This window comes from Triticum dicoccoides, chromosome 4B (assembly GCF_002162155.2).
Source record: "Triticum dicoccoides isolate Atlit2015 ecotype Zavitan chromosome 4B, WEW_v2.0, whole genome shotgun sequence".
NCBI classification, from domain to species: Eukaryota; Viridiplantae; Streptophyta; class Magnoliopsida; order Poales; family Poaceae; genus Triticum; species Triticum dicoccoides.
Window position 1 is genome coordinate 540,392,011 of NC_041387.1, and position 14,168 is coordinate 540,406,178.

At 45.9% G+C, this 14,168-nt stretch overlaps 2 protein-coding genes and 1 long non-coding RNA gene across 3 annotated transcripts; 1 reads left to right on the forward strand and 2 right to left on the reverse strand.

Annotated features, from left to right (window-relative positions):
* The first annotated feature begins 4,919 nt into the window (after positions 1 to 4,919).
* LOC119292799 lies at positions 4,920 to 6,563 on the forward strand. Its single transcript, XM_037571500.1, has 3 exons — positions 4,920 to 5,455; positions 5,532 to 5,857; positions 6,070 to 6,563. The coding sequence occupies exons 1-3, from the start codon at positions 5,214 to 5,216 to the stop codon at positions 6,561 to 6,563; spliced, it is 1,062 nt and encodes a 353-aa protein (XP_037427397.1). The 5' UTR covers positions 4,920 to 5,213.
* Positions 6,564 to 7,097: 534 nt separating this feature from the next.
* On the reverse strand, positions 7,098 to 8,400 carry LOC119293847. Its single transcript, XR_005143234.1, has 2 exons — positions 8,248 to 8,400; positions 7,098 to 7,723 (listed from the first exon to the last, which is right to left on the reverse strand). It is a non-coding gene; the product is annotated as an uncharacterized LOC119293847 (long non-coding RNA).
* A 2,170-nt stretch (positions 8,401 to 10,570) lies between these two features.
* LOC119291347 lies at positions 10,571 to 12,080 on the reverse strand. Its single transcript, XM_037570097.1, has 2 exons — positions 11,649 to 12,080; positions 10,571 to 11,162 (listed from the first exon to the last, which is right to left on the reverse strand). The coding sequence occupies exons 1-2, from the start codon at positions 11,937 to 11,939 to the stop codon at positions 10,773 to 10,775; spliced, it is 681 nt and encodes a 226-aa protein (XP_037425994.1). The 5' UTR covers positions 11,940 to 12,080; the 3' UTR covers positions 10,571 to 10,772.
* Between the last annotated feature and the right edge of the window lie 2,088 nt (positions 12,081 to 14,168).

Below are 14,168 nucleotides of genomic sequence, written 5' to 3' on the forward strand. Positions count from 1 at the left end.
TAAGACCGACTGATTCGCCTTTCTGGAAGGGACTCATGCGAGTGAAATCAGCTTTCTTCAATAGGACAAAGTTCGTAGTTCAAAATGGTGCTTCCACAAGATTCTGGGAGGATACATGGCTAGGGGATGCTCCTCTTACGATCCAATATCCTTCTCTCTATAATATTGTTCAGCAAAGAGACGCTTACATTGCAACAGTATTACAGTCAAATCCTCTTAATATTCAATTCAGGAGGACGCTAGTAGAAAATCTTTGGGAAGATTGGCTCCATCTTGTGAGATGTTTAATGGATGTCCAACTATCTCAACAGCCTGACCAGATTCGCTGAAAACTAACTAAGAATGGGGAGTTTTCAGTTAACTCCGTGTATATGGATATTATTGACGCTAGCGTCATACCTCGATCGAAACATGTTTGGTAAGTCAAAGTGCCTTTAAAAATCAAAGTGTTTATGTGGTTTGTACACAAACAAGTCATCCTAACTAACGACAATTTGGCGAAGCACAACTGGATAGGATCTAAAATATGTAGTTTTTGTGATAGTGATGAATCAATCAGACACCTCTTTCTTGATTGCCCTTTGGCAAAAAAATTGTGGAGGTCTATCCACATAGCTTTTAATATAGCGCCTCCGAATTTCATTAACACGTTATTTGGGACGTGGTTAGATGGGATTGACGTAGTAACAGCAAGACATATCCGAGTAGGAGTATGTGCTTTACTCTGGGCAACCTGGAATTGCAGAAACGATTTGGTTTTTAACAGAACGACAAATTTTCATTTCTTGCAGGTTATCTTCAGGGCCACTACACTCATCCGTATGTGGTCGCTACTCACTCCGACGGAGGCCAGGGAGCATTTGGTTACTGGTTCTATCCGATGGGAGACGGTAGCTCGGGATATATTCAACCGGTTTGGATGGCGGTCATGTAATAGGATAAGTGTTTAGTTTCCTATCTGTTTTTGCCTGCCGGTTGTGGCTATCCCTTTTCTTTGCTTTCATGCTCCTTGTTGAGCTTTTGTTCTTTTGTATGAGACTATGAGACCTTTGTTGAACCTCTTGCGTTTAATAAGATGGCCGTATGCATCGTTCTGATGCAGAGACCGGGGTAAACCCCCTTTTCGAAAAAAAAGCTCCATGAGCTTTGGAGTACAAGTTTAAACTATACCCTGACAGACAATGCCGTCCCCGTAGGTGATTTTGGTTTAGACAGCAGCAGGGCGAAATGAATAGGACCTGTTTCAGGAAAAAAATATATGAATAGTACCCGGCCGAGCAGAATGATATCTAACGTGTATTTGCTCGCATGTCAGCACAATTGTAGCACAGGCCACGAAATGATTAGCAGCTAGCTAGACATCGATCCATGTTTTGCTCTCACGATGGCGTCTTCAGAAACCACAAGGACCAAAAGGCGCACTAGTAATTCATGGCCTACCGTACATTTCCTTTTTACCCGAGACCAAGTGTCAAGCTTAAACAAGAGTGGTTTGGCAAGTGGGAACAGTACCGAGGGCGGTGACAACACAACGCGGAGCAAGTAGGAAAGCGTGGACGCCGGGCACCCCGGGCGGAACAAACGGGTGGTCTGGTCTTTGCGAAGAAACGGGTGTTTACTTGGAGAAGACAGGACGTGTGGCCCCGTCCCATGCACATGACGGTCACATGATAGTCGATTTAGGCCAACTCAAATTTTGCTGTTTGGGTAGGCCAATGAAGGCGGCGCCGGCCGTTTTTCTGGATGCGTCCACCGCGTGGACACATCTTGTCCGACCATCTGAAACTTTTTACAAATAAAATTTTATCATCGTGGCCCGTAGTTCAAGCCAACAGCCATAGTTCATGAAAACCGGACGTCTCCGGTGCTATGGAGGAGCTCGGCGACTGGTACTGAGGAGGGTGAACGACCGAGGAGCCCGCGGCCATGGCGGCGGCGGAGAGAATGGCCGGCCCGGGTAGGCACAACCCCAGCATATGAAGAGGGTCTGCGTCGTCGCTGCCTGCATGGCCTTGGCGGAGATGGCCTTATTGTGGTCGACGGCGACATTGTGCTGCATGGCCGCGGCCTCGGCAGCGTAGTCGGCAGTGGCTTTCTTCTCCGCGTGCAACGGTCCGCCGAGCCCTTCTCTTGGCCTATACAATGTCGAGCCATGCGACCTCCGCCGGCCTGAGCTCCGACCACTCTTTCTTCCTCTTCTTCGTCGTGGGGCGGGCGGTGGTGGCGGCCTGGCCACCGGGTTTCTTCGGGGTGCCATCCATGGAGAGAGGAGAGTGGGAGCGCGAGAGGGTTTTTGGGAAATGAAGGAAAAGTGGGTGTGTTGTGTCCCCAACGAGTGGGCCAGGGGATGACAAGGGCGCGCATCCTGTCCATCTGCGCATTGTTCCTTTCGACGCAAACGCGACCCAAATTTGAGCCGGATATGCGTCGCGATGGACAAAAAACCAGACATTCTCCGTTTGCTCCGCCGCTTTGGGCCACAATTTGTGTCCGTTTATCCTAAACGAACGCTATAGGACCATTTGGGGGTCGTGTGTTTGAGTTGGCTTTAGGGTTTGGTTGACAGCCACTCCCTCATAGTGTGAAAAATGATCTTATATAGAAACGAAAGGATTAGTTGACTTAGGTTTAGTTTAGGCCGGATCCCGACCTTTGTCGACGGGAGGGCTCCGTTTTTAGATGGTTCTCTGAGTTTTGTTAGGGTTTATGTGCTGCTCAGGAAGGCAACACGACGACGACTCCTTGAAGATGGAATAAGATTCTCCCCGTCTAGCCCCCGTCCCGGTGATGCGTCTAGCATCATCGATGGACGTGTTAAGGTGTATCTTCAGCGGATCTATCTTTGGTGGATCTGTTTGAATTTGGTTGTCGTTGGTGTGTTTTCAGGTTGCATCCTTCCGATCTACGCTATTCTTCATCAGCGGTAGTTGTTGTTTTGGTGTGCTCGTCCTATAGGGCCTTAACACGACAAATTTTCGACTGTCTATTACAACAAGTTTTGTCCGACTTCGACGAGGGAGGGCTGATGACAGCGGCGCGCCTTTTCGGCTCGCTTCAATGTTTGTAGTTGTCGCTAGGTGTTTTATAGCTCTGGATGTAATTTTTATTATTTCTAGTGTTTCTTATACTACAATGATTGAAGATGAATAGTTAAAAAAATTGATTGAAGATGAATAAATTAGAAGTTTTCTTGATAAAAAAGAAAAGCACCGCGAGATCAAAACAGAACTAGCGGCCAGCGCATCGCGCGTGGTCCACGCTATGGGCTTCGCGGCTTCGAGGGACAGTGCTGCTCCTACGGCCGCTGCCGGCGACCTGGTCGCGCTCCGCCCGCCCCCACGCTCCTCCTTCCACTTCTCTCTCCGTTATCTCCACTGTCGCGCGTCCTCCTGCATCTATGGCGCCCAAGATGGGGTCGTTGCGTCCTCCCGCACCGCCGGATCCCGAGAGGGCGTCGCTGCGTCTACTGCTCCCGCCGTCCGCGGGCCACCAACGGCGGAGCTGCACCGCAGCAACAAGGAGTTTTCTCCGCGCCCGTCCTGGCTGCTATGCTATCGTCGATATGGGCAGATGGTATTGCTAGCGCGGGGGAAGGAGGGTCGTCACTATCACCATGTTGCAGAGGGTGGTGTAGGTGGAAGTGTGAGCTTGGAGAATGCATATGTTTGGGAAATTCGGGTGTGTGTCCTCTACCAGGGTGGTTTTCGACGGCACGGCGGTCAAGGATGTGTGCTCCTAGGTGACTAGCATTTCTGGCAAGCGCGGTCACATAGAAAGTGCAGCTCACCCGTTTGAGGATATGCCTAGGAGGAATACAGTTTCTTGGAGTTGCATGACCGCTGCTTATTCACAGGCAAATCATCCTGGGGAAGCAGTGAGGTTGTTTAAAAAAGATGGTTGAAGAAAATGTCGAGCTGATCAATGCGACCGTAGTGAGTGTGCTCAGTTGGGTTGCCTGGATCTTGGTAGGTGCATATATAATAACTACATTATCAGTGGTAAGGCTGTACTTGCCGTGAATGAGATGGGAGAGAGAAATGTAGTGAGTTGGAATTCGATGGTGATGGCCTTTTATCTATTTGAGTAGTTGGAAGGAAAAGGTATGTGCCTGATGAGATTATATTCCTTGGGGTACTTTCTGCATGCAGTCATAGTGGGATAGTTTCAGAATGATTCACACAAAAAAGGGTTAGTTTCAGAATGGCGGCGGTATTTTGAAGAAATGAAAATGAGCTGTCAGATTGAACTTAAAGCAGAACATTATGCATGCACTATTGATCTTTTGGGTAAAACTGGACTTATTGAAGAGGCATTCGAAGTTGCAAAGGGTATGCCAAATATATGCAAGTAAAAATGAATGTGATCAGGTGAAGATGCTGAGGATGTCGATGAGAGATAGTGGTGTAAAGAAGAACCCTGGCTATGGTATTATTGGGATGGATGGAAAGTTTCACACGTTTTTTGCGGCAGATGTGTCACATGTTCATTCAGAAGATATATATTCAGCATTGAAGAACATTTATTTCCATTTAAAATGGGAAGGTTATGTTCTTCTAACTTGGCATGAAGTGTGGCAGTGTTTGTTCCTTGTTCATGCACCTCATAATAGCCATGACTGTAGATAGAAAACGAAAACTTAGCAGCAGACAGCATTTCATTTATTTAAAGCTCATCTTCGTGTTGTGCATAGTTTCTTGAACGACCTGCTGTTATACATTTGCTTTATTTAACGGCCCAATAACAAGATGATTTCCTGCTGTCTTAAATAAATACATGGACAGAAAAAGAAGGGCCATTCTGATTGTTATACAGTGGTCTAGGTTTGATCAGATTTTTTTCATGTGGAGGAACTGTTATACTTCTATGTAACTCAATTGACCCCCTGACCATTTCTGAGTACCAAACTGAAAGTTCTTAGAGCAAGTCCAGCAGTTCCCCTAAAATTTCTCCCCTATATCTCAAAACAGGGGATTCCCCTAAAAAGATTCTCCCCTAAAAATTGCTCAACTCCAGCAGTTCCCCTAAACATCTCCCTTATTCTATATTTTAAGAATATTTCATAACTACCAACGGCTAGTTTCCAACGGCTAGTTTTCCAACGGCTAGTTTCAGCCCTATAAATACATGATCACCCCTCATATCTATCACAATCCTGATCGTGCCTCCTCTTCTACTTCTCTTGCGCCATCTCTCTGCCATCTCTCCACAACGAAATGAGTCACCGTCGAAGTTTGGCCCGACAGTTTTGCGAAGATTCCTCCTCCGAAGATGAGAAACTCATGATGGCTGCAATTGTAGCAGAGGAAGAAGAAGCCCGGTTGGATGCTCCACGACATGGAGGTTCACAACCGGGACGTCAATCTCTTCAGCGCGATTTTGCGGAACGCTTTCAGAATCTCCACAAGGACTATTTTGCAGAGAACCCCACCTTCAAGGCAAGGATGTTTCGCAATAGGTATGAGATTGGTGCATCTATTTCGTTTTCACCATAGTAGTTGCTCTTCATGTCTCATTTAAGTTTTTCTTCACAGGTATAGAATGCATCGTCCTCTTTTTCTGCGCATAGCAAGTGCTATAGAGGCACATGATAGCTATTTTTCCCTGAGAAGAAATAGTGCTGGTGTTCCTGGTTTACATCCTTATCAAAAATTGACCTCAGTATTTCGAATCCTAGCTTATGGGATAGCAGCTGATCTTACTGATGAGTATTGTCGGCTAGCAAAGTCCACCGCTTTAGAAAATCTTAGAAGATTTGTGCGTGCTGTGATCGAGGTCTTTGGGGGTCAATACCTGAGATCTCCAAATGCTGAAGATACTGCTAGATTACTTGCAATTGGAGAGCAAAGGGGGTTTCCGGGTATGCTCGGAAGCATCGACTGCATGCATTGGAAGTGGAAAAATTGCCCTACTGCACACAAAGTTTTTTTGTTGGCCATAAACGCGTACCCACGGTCATTCTTGAAGCCGTTGCTTCACAAGACCTTTGGATTTGGCATTCTTTCTTTGGTTTACCAGGATCTCATAATGATATAAATGTCCTCCACCGTTCACCCGTGTTTGCAAACCTAGTTGAAGGGCATGCTCCAGAAGTGAATTATACCATCAATGGACACAACTACAACACGGGGTATTACCTTGCAGATGGCATATATCCGCAGTGGGCAACATTTGTGAAGACAATTCCAAATCCCAAAGGTGAGAAGAACAAAAATTTCTCCCAGTTTCAAGAAGCATGTCGGAAGGATGTCGAACGAGCTTTTGGTGTTCTGCAAGCTCGTTTTGCTATTGTACGTGGACCGGCAAGGTATTGGGATCCGGAGACACTCGGAGAAGTGATGACAGCTTGTATCATCCTGCATAACATGATAATAGAAGATGAGCGTGGAAATCGTGTAGACTACCGCTACGATAACATGGGAGAACTAGTGACACCTTCTCACCGAGAGGCGGCTACATTGACTCAGTTTCTTCAAGCTCAGAGTGATATTCGAGACAAACAAGTTCACTGTCAGCGGCAAGTTGATCTAGTTGAGCACCTGTGGCAGATCCGTGGACTGATGTAGCTTTCAATAATGTAGTCTATGTCACCATTTTAGATTATGCAAGTGTGTACTGTTTTTCAATTATAATGGGAGTGTAAGCACTATATGTATCATTTTCTAAATAATGGAAGCAATTATCTAGCTAACATAGTCAGCCAAATGTTTCAGAGATATAGTACAGATTACTACACATAGTTCATCCAAATGGTTCAAAGACAATAATTAGTACAGTTACAAGGCACATTTCATCCAAATGGTTTGAAGATAATAAGTAGTACAGATTACAAGACACATTTCATCCAAATGGTTCGAAGATAATAAGTAGTACAGATTACAACACATAACTCAAGCCGACGAGTTACGATGTCGGTTGACGATCTGGCTCTTCCTTAATTTGTAGAATTCTTGTTCTTGCTCATCCATGCCACTAAGGTCCATGCTCATTATTTTGCTTTCTTCAGCCCCCATCATGCGTTCTTCCGCCATTCTCATGATTCGTATCTTTTCTTCTTCTAATTCCATCTTTTTTTCTTGTATTGCAAGTTTCTTTCTTTCTTCTACCAACCTATCTTCTTCTCTCTGTTTGTCCATTGCAATCATGAGCTCAAATCGCTCTTGTCTTTTTGACTCCCTTGTCTCCAAGATACCCCCAAATGATTCCATGGCACTACTATTAACTGTACTGGAAGAACTTTGAGCCCGCCATGCTGCATCTTTAACCTATTCACTTGTTCTTGAATAATAGCCCAACGATGCTGAAGAGAACCTTGTGTGCGACCATGGTCTTCAGATTTATTGGCATGGAAGTAAGCATCGATTCTTTTCCAATAACAATCACGAGATTGGTCTACTCCTATGATTGGATCTTGAGTTATCTCGAGGTACGCATCCACCAAAGTTAAGTCTTCAGCCTTGCTGAAATTCTTTTGCCTCTTCGAAGCACTTGCTTTGGAAGCGCTTACTTTCTTCGCCTTTGCTTTCGAAGACCTTGCTGTCATAGGAGGGGTAGGTTCTGCAGGCCCTTCGAGATCAGTTTGTTCTTCGTCATGCCCCTCAAGATCAGTTTGTTGTTCTTCAGGCCCTTCAAGATCGACATGTTGTTCTTCGGTCCAGTGCAAATCATTCAATCCGACATCATTTTGCAAAAGATCAAAATAACTCTGATCGTCCATTACCAAAATCTGTAACAAAAACAAAGGTACACTGAGATTAAACTCAAATAACTAGCAATAGCAGCAGCATAGATTCTAGCAAGCTAGCTCTCTGTTTTCCATGTAAATTTGCAGCAATCAGCAACATCATCGCTATTTTAGGGGAAAAGAGGACAACGCATCACCCATGTAGCCGCATCTACACTAGCTAGCTGCTCTCTGATGTAGAAAAATTTCTGGCAACACACATCTGCTAGCTGCTCCTTTTTCTACAAAAAATCTGCTAGCTGCTCTCTGATGCAAGCACGCATCAACCAACCTTTGATACAGGCCAGCAAACCCCCACCCCCTTATCCACTGCCGCCGCGCCCCTCCTCGCAGAATCCACTGCCCGGCGGCAGCCACGCCCCTCCCCTCGTCCAGCGACGGCAGCCGCGCCCCTCCCCCAGCCACCGCAGCCGCGGCCCTCCTCCATTGCCCGGCGGCGCCCTATCTCCCTCCCCTAGATTCTCTATTCTGCTCGGATCTGAGAGAAAATCAAGGAAGAAACGAACCTGATGATGCAGCGACGGCAGTGGCGTGGTGGCGGGAGGGAGTTTTCCGGGCGCAGTCGTTGCCTCGTCCAGCGAGTCGGGGAGGGGATCGGGGAGGTCGCCGTTCCCCTACATAGAGGGGAGAGAGAGGACGATTTGGGGGAGGCCAGAAAAACGGGGAGAGGATTGGGGAACTGCTGGAAGCAGTTTTTTTGCTCTGTTCCCCTAAAAGAACGATGAGGAAGGGGATGGGGGAACTGCTGGACTTGCTCTTACGACTAATTCTTAGCCCTGTTTTAATCATGTAGATTCCCTTAGAAACTAAATTATAATTGTTATTCAAACATGTGCAGATGGCCAGCTGTAGAGCTTTTTACACGGTGAAACATATTCCTTCCATGCCAGTATCCAAAACGCGCTTTGGAAAGGCTTTCTCAACGTTATTAAGGTAAATGGTATCATTGATGTTCTGTTGCTGTATTGGTTATCAAGGATGGAAATCATGAATGTAGTGAAATTTAATCGCCGAACATACTCCAGAATTGGTTGGTGTATAAATGAATAAATGAAATGCTATGCTAGTATTGAGGTAGTGGAAGTATTCAGTTTCTTGAATAAGTGGGATATGGGAACAAGTCATGACAAATTAGGAATAAATATACTCTTCCTGCAAATAATCTTGATGCTGCATCCAAATCTTAAGTCATAACTTGAAGGTGGTGGACTGATGTTGGGGTACCTTGTCAAAGTGACTTCTGTATAGTGTAGACTTCCATGTTCTACTGACCGTTAACTGTTTGATATTGACAGCATTATTCTACACGACTGAACACCATTTTCTTCGGCCATTTGTGCAATGTGAATAGCCTATTCATCTTTAATATGCAGTTACTTATTACTGGCTAGGACTGTGTGTTTCTATGGAACCACAATGAAGTTAGTTGAAAGAGTACTTGGAACATGTTAAAATGTTTAAAATAATCATGCAAGTTCAGTTGGGTTATTTGGTCATTGGCTCGAAATAGTGAAAAGCCGAAAGATTGACATCTCAATAGGAGCAAAGATAAAGATGAGGAAAGTAACAGAGATCCGAAGACAGTCGATTGATGCAGACATAATGGTTGATAGTATCCGAGCTGAACGGGTCACTACCAATTGAAATATTTATAGGAACAAAAGATGGCTGAGGTATGGAGCAGATTCATTACAGTTATACATGAATGCAAAGTTGTAAAGTAGTAGTAATAATAAGTTGTTCTCCACCTCTCCCTCTCTGTCTGGATCGAGACTGTATGTCTGTATCCTTGACCTTGAAGACCTATCTGAATTCATTGATGTCCAACTAAAACCACCAAGCATTCTCGGCAACGAGCAGCCTAGTATGGTATAGACGCCAAATACGTAACTGAATGCCACCTCTGCAGTGTATTTACGTGCACACATCTCGTACATGATGATGGTGGCAACACGGATAGAGCACTTAACAAGAGATGTCAAGTGGCCTTGGGTGTGCAAGTGCAATACGGCATGTCACAGTGCATAGTTTAACTCGGCACTGCCCACTCTCATCATTTGTGCAATGCACGAGCAATAGATCCTCTCTGCTGCCCACACCCCCAGTAGACAAGTTAGGCCGAGGCATCTGAGCAGTGAGCTCAAAATGTGCTGTGACCAAGGAACAGAGCATGATTTCCAACCTAGGGCCAAGTGCCTGCGGGAAAGAGCAGAACCACGCCTGATTCCTGGGAGGCAATGGCCACATGCATGCACATGTAGATTCGACGCCTTGCGTGCGTGAGGAAGTGGCGAAGTGCACGCTCATTAGCATGGGCATGGCCGCATGGGCGAGTGGAGCTGCATCCTGCGTTGCATGTATAGGTGTCGTGTAGCTTTGCACTCAGCACTCACAGTTTGCACAACCTAGGATCCCTCGCCCTCTTCTTGCTCAGAGTGTCGAGCTCTGTATAGCTATCTCAGGTTATTGTTTGTTCACTCTGAGTGGGAGTCAGTGCGGTTTAATCCCATGGTGTTTTGGGGATAGGAGACACGGAAGGGAATGGAGTGCGCAACCGAAGGAGGAGGGAGTAGTCGAGTCCGAGTAGGTGTGGCATTCATGCTCCTCTTCACTGCCTCGGCCCAAATCCACTACTCCAGTGAAGGCCTTTATGGCGGCGCCGAGGAGCTGGAGTACCTAGCAGCACCACCACCGGCCGTCCACCCTCTTCTTTAATGGACAAGACAAGGGCCAGGACGGATCCTTCACTGCCCTATTGCCTCAGTTTCATTCAAGGCCGGGGCAACAGTGTGTGTACCACTCACGTAGTACAGCGTTCATGCATCAATCTCTTGCTGCCACATTTATCACCATTACTATTGATTAATTATACTTAATAACAGTTATAGTACTACTAGTACAAGATTTACTTACTTGCTCCATCCCTTGATTAACATACATGCATAGTCGGTTCCTCCCCCCAAACACTAACCCTGGTTTTGATCTGGTCTACTAGCTACTAGGGTTTCCTTTCTACAGCCATCATGTCCGCCTAGTGGAGAAGGCTCAGGGTCTGCAGCGGCTTCACAGCGGCGTCGAGCATGCGATGAGCTGCCGCCTGTGGCGTCGCCGGTGCCGGTGCCGGTGCCAACCACTGCACGAACTTGCAGTTGGGGCAGGTGGGGTAGGACTTGCACAGCATCACCAGGAGATGACAGTTGGTGCATGGCACGGCGATCATGTTGCCACCAGCGGTGCTTCTCTTTGTCGCTGCTGGTTGTGAGAGGGTAGGAGCAGTGGCGCCGGTGTTGCCGTCATCCGCAACGGCGACCTGCCTCGCCGCCGTTGTGGACATGTTGAGCTCCAGGTTCACGCCCTGCTCCTTGGGCCTGTTCCAGCTCCTCTTCAAAGTCTTCCTGTTCAGGTAATACATCTTCCCGGACTGCAAAACAGCATTGCATATATAGCACATTAAATCAAATGATGAGGCCATCATGACAGCATCCATGCTGGATACTCCTATCGATGTATACTTGCATCTTCTAGGCAATGTGGTACTACGTACAAAGATGCCTCCTGGGCGTCATAGATAGTAGGGAAACTATCACAAGGTGCAGCTTTCTGCATGCACGTTCATGCCACATGCATTTTTGCCACCAATAACCATGTCCATGCGCGACAGACGTGGCGGGGCATACATATGCGCCGCGCCATAAATAGCTTTTGTTCCACAATTAACTTTACCGGCTGTTAACACGTGTCGGCGCCGTAGACATGCTCGATTTTGCTTTAGTTTTCTTTTTGCAAATGATTTTGTTTTAGTTGAGAGAGCTACGGAAAGAAATGAGTTGTACCCAACGTAGAACATACAAATATATATTACACAGAATAATTAGCTACTTATGAAGACGGGGAGGGAGGGACTCACTTGGAGGTCGAGGCACTGCTCCCAGTCCAGGGGCAGGGGGTCATTGAGATGGAGCTCCAGGTGCGGGTGCGACACGGGCTCCTCCCAGGTGTTGTAATGCTTCCTCTTCTTCCGGGAGCTGCCGTCCGACTCGGAAGAAGACGAGCTGATCTGCTTGGTGTTCTTCTCCGAGGCCGGGGCAAAGCCCAGCGCCGGCCACGTTGGCCCCAGCGACAGCTCCGGCTGCATCTCCATCCTCTTGGCTCTCAACTCCTGGTGAAACTTGTGCACTCTAAAGAATTCAGTGCTCATCGATCTTTGGCTTGGCTGGTGTGATGACAGACACCACCACCCCCTATATATATGTGTGTGGAACTGAGTACTCGACTGAAGTTATAGGAGGAGGTGAGGAGAATTGAGTGAGCTGCTTCTCTTCTACAGCACGATTGATGGGGTCATGCAGGGGAGGGCGTGGACACTAAAGAAGGGATCGTAAATGGCCTCCATCCAACCCCATTAAGGAGAGAGCAGGCCAGGCCAGGCCAGGCATTGAAGGGTGACAAGTAGAGTGACCTTAAATGACTCAAATCTCTCCACCTCCTCCCCCATTGAAGGCGGCCTCGCTCTACATGCCCGGGCTGTACACGCCATAATGCCACACCCAGCCCAGGAGAGCAACACCACAAAATCTACAAGGCCCCTGCCCTGATGCCATTGCTTGCCTTGTTAGTAAGTGCAAGGATCACTGGATGGATAAGCTAGCTCAGGCCGCAGCAGCAGCTGTAACTGAGGCGTGATGTTGGTTGTGCAACTTCCTGTCCAATGGAGAAACCGGTGTGCGTTGGTTGGAACTACTACCGGCCGGCCATCTATTGCTGCAACAGTGCTCTGCTGAATTTAACAGCACAGGAGTGAGTGATGAGGAGTGGGATAGCTAGCTAGCGTGTGAGCTTGGGTAAGATGGCTGTGAGTTCATGGCGATGGACGCTAGAGTGAAACCCACAAGGCAAGCACAGCTTGCAGAGGCCTCTCCTCCCATGTCTTAAAACCTCTCGTACTGTCTGACCATCATATCATACTTGTATACCTACACCATTAACTTCGTTGTAATCATGAACTGCTTCTTACGGGTGGGCATTCATGGCTTTCTCCACCCCGAACTCTAATTCTCATAAAGAAGAAGCAGGGAGTGAGCGCTGCGCTGATGCATAATAAAGACACAGCCACACAGGCCTCACCACCCAAGCCCCCATGCAGTAAATAGGCCAAGACATTAGGAAGGAATAAATATGGCTTATTGGGCCTTCAGCAGTTCCAACCACTAACAATAAATAAAGGCGCATCTCTATTTGGTTGTCGTAGGCATGAGTCCATTCAAGTTTTTGGTGTTGCATCTTCCGCTATTAATTCGTCCGGACGTCCTGTTGATCTCATGTCGTGTATTCTTCTGTAGCAAGCTAATGATAAGTTAGTGAAGGATTTAGAATTCAGATTCTACAAGGATCTTTGCAAGCACGGTTTGTAATTGAGTTTCAATCACTATGACTCAGCACTCAGCAGACACATATATGATTTCATGGTATGCTTTTTCATGCAGTAAGGTGTCAAAATTTCCATAATTTTTTTAGTGTCAGTTGTTGTCGACAGACCATGGGAAACAACGTTACTGTAGTTTTTTTCTTCTGAAGTCATTAATTTCCTTGTAGGATTGCTGGTTACTGGGTGTGAAGTTGGATTAATTGGTAGAATCAGTCAGACCTGTATACTTCCCTGTATTTCTACTCTGAAGACTATGGAAATGGCATGTCTATGATATTCTTTGTTCTTTACTAGAAGGGTTGGGCGCGCTTTGCTGCACCGTTGAATTTGTTGGGATTCTTAAATAATTTTACTCACTATTTCAAAATATATGGTGTATTACTTTTTGAGAAGTCAAACCTCTTTAAGTTTCATCAAATTTGTAGAGAAATATATCAAAATTCATAAAATCAAATTGGTGTTATTAGATTCATCATGAAATGAATTTTCATATTTTTTTGGTTTAATATTGTGGATGTCGATATTTTTGGCTCTGAACTTGGTCAAAGTTAAAGAAATTTGACTTTCCAAAAAACTAATAACCATTATATTTTGAAATTATTGGAATATTTAGTTTGGCTGGTGGAGGAGACGATGGAGTGTGTTTAATGTTTATTTGCAATGCGGTTATTTGGTGGGAATTTTGCGGTGTAATTCTATGTTATCCGCTAATCAATTCATAATTATGTGGGGATATTTTTTTCATCGATGGTTGCATGTACTATATTCATGTTATAGTATCACATGGTGGCGTTTTTTTCCAGGTGATGGGAGTCTACCAGGGGTTGATATATTTTTATAGACTAGTTGCAGCTAATTGATTTGAAAAATCGTTGGCCCGATCAAAATTGTAAACCAAATCCAAAATTGAATACCTCAATCAAATGACAGAACTTTAAAATTAGGAAAGCATAGATGATTAAAATAATTAAATGGGAGAGCTCCTTGAGAAATTACTGACCC